General features: G+C 59.0%; 1 protein-coding gene across 3 annotated transcripts in view; it reads right to left on the bottom strand.

Annotated features, from left to right (window-relative positions):
• Nucleotides 1-724: 724 nt before the first annotated feature.
• AP1S1 (adaptor related protein complex 1 subunit sigma 1) overlaps nt 725-2,101 on the bottom strand; it is a 5,393-nt gene continuing 4,016 nt past the window's right edge. For all 3 annotated transcript variants that reach the window (XM_004705965.4, XM_045285875.1, XM_045285876.1), the window contains exon 4: nt 725-898. In XM_004705965.4, the coding sequence (XP_004706022.1) occupies nt 740-898 (159 nt within the window). In that variant the 3' untranslated portion in view covers nt 725-739. The remainder of the gene's footprint in view (nt 899-2,101) is intronic.

Here is a 2,101-nt window from a genome sequence, read left to right as displayed (position 1 = left end):
GTGTGTGTGTGTGTGTGTGTGTGTGTTGTGTGTGACAAAGAGAGAGAGAGACACCCTGAGACGTGAAGTTGGACCAGTGAGGGCCAACTTCAGCCCTGCCCTTCCTCCTGCAGAGAGGAGCCCCCCACTTCTCCCCCTCCCCAGAGCCAGCTCCTGCTGGCTTGCTCGTCACTGCAGATTCCGGTGACTCATCTCCCTGCACCAAGGCTCAGCAGTGGCATGGCAGAGAGGGGGCAGGCAGGAATGGGGTGAGGGTGAGGGGGGGTGGCAGGCAGAAGTCCGGGAGAACCAGCAGAGAAGATCAGTGGGGCATCCTGTCCCCTAGGAACCCCAGCCCCTTCTTACTCCTAAGAAGCAGAGACTGTTAAGCAGGTGTGCGTGTGAAAAAGAAAAAAAAAAGAGAGAGAGAGAGAAGCCCAGGAGGAAAAGTGCTGCCCATCACGTGTCTCCCCTTCTTCAATGTCTCTTCGAGCAGTCCTTGACGCCAGCAGAAGCGGTGGGGCAAATGTGGTTTGGCTGGGGCAAGGGTCTGGGGAGAAGGACGGAGCCTGGCACAGCAAGGGGGTAACTGGCACAGGTGGGCTGTCTGCCACCCCGACCTCCCATGCTACAAGGTCTGGGCTGGAGGGCAGGAGGGACAGCTGGGTGGGAGGTGGGCGCCACAGAGAGTGGGCAGCTGTCACCAGCGGGCAGGGTGTCCAGGAGGAGGGGGCCTGTGTCACGGTGCTCCTGTTCCTCCCTAGCCCCGGCCCACCCCTACCTCCTGCAGCAGGTCCGCCTGCTCGATCGCCTTCAGCACACTCTTCTTGGAGGTGTCCTGGACATCACCCCCCATCAGAAACTCGTCCAAGATGAAGTAGGCCTTCTCAAAGTTGAAGATGATGTCCAGCTCGCACACCTGGGGATGAGGGGACAGGGCCGAGCCGAGTGACCAGGCGATGCTGCCGTCCCTTCCTCTCTCACAACTGCCCACTGCTTTGCTTAAGACCTCCTGCTTCTGGCCCTGTCGCCTTGCCCGGGAACCTAGTCCTCTCAACTCCTTAACAGCCAGCCCTGTGGCTCTTTCGCCCTCCAGCGCCTCTTTCTCCACGGCCCTGAACTTTCAGTTGCCCTCGTCCGCTCTGGTCTGTGCTCAAAACCTCCAACCCTGGTCACCCCAGTGGCTGGGTTGGCAGAGAAAGAAGGGATCTGGGGTCATTCCATGCACAAGCCAGCGCTACCTCTGGACCTCGGCTTTCTCACCCCACGGTCGAGGTAATCACACCTACTCACAGGATGCAGACAGGAGCGAACAGGGAAACAGGAGTACAACACTCCTGGCCACCGAGTTGAGGCTGACTCACAGCAACCCTAGGGACGAGGTAGAACTGCCCAGGTAGTTTTCCTGACTGGATACGCTTTAGGGGAGAAGAAAGCCTCATCTCCCCACCCCGACCCCCGCTGCCCCCACCCCACTCCACCCCGCTAGAGAGAACTGGCAATTGTTCTGTGGAAGAGGCAGATGGGTGGAGTTGTTGCTCTTCCCTATCTATGATGTGAGCTGTCTGCCCGGCCAGACTACCTGTTGTTGTTTTTGTCCTTAGGGGCCGGCCAGTCCGACTCAGAGAGACACTATGTCCAAGGAACAAAAGACACACTCACAGCCAGGTCCTGCTGGCCAGCCGAGCCCCCTGTCCTATGTGGGGACCACTGTGGCAGCCACGGTGTCCCGCGATCTCCTGGGGGCCTTCCTCGGAGACACCGACCCTCGACTTCAGCATGCATGAAGTCCTTCTCCAGGGGGCTGGGCCCTCCTGACCACAGCTCCTCCCCCCACTAGATCTGCTCATTCAGAGTCTCGGAGCGGAGTGGGAGCCGGCATTGACATTTTTAGAGCTCTCCAGAAGACTCCCACATGAAGCCGAGCCCGGGAACCACTGATAACAGACGTGCACAGGGCCTCTGTCCTTGAGTGAGAATGCTGATTAGAACTGCACATGGACACTGAGCAACAGATTCTGGTGCGAGGCCGCACCCTCCCCGCCCCTGCCCCACGCCAGGCTGATGAAGGGACCTGGCTAATAGGATTAAGGCTTAGAAAGAGAGGTTAATTATTGTGCTC

Source organism: Echinops telfairi, unplaced genomic scaffold, assembly GCF_000313985.2.
Source record: "Echinops telfairi isolate 266 unplaced genomic scaffold, ASM31398v2 ScPeMD7_5;HRSCAF=22, whole genome shotgun sequence".
NCBI classification, from domain to species: Eukaryota; Metazoa; Chordata; class Mammalia; order Afrosoricida; family Tenrecidae; genus Echinops; species Echinops telfairi.
The sequence above is the reverse complement of the archived record's forward strand: the minus strand, read 5'-3'. Positions and strand labels throughout refer to the sequence as shown.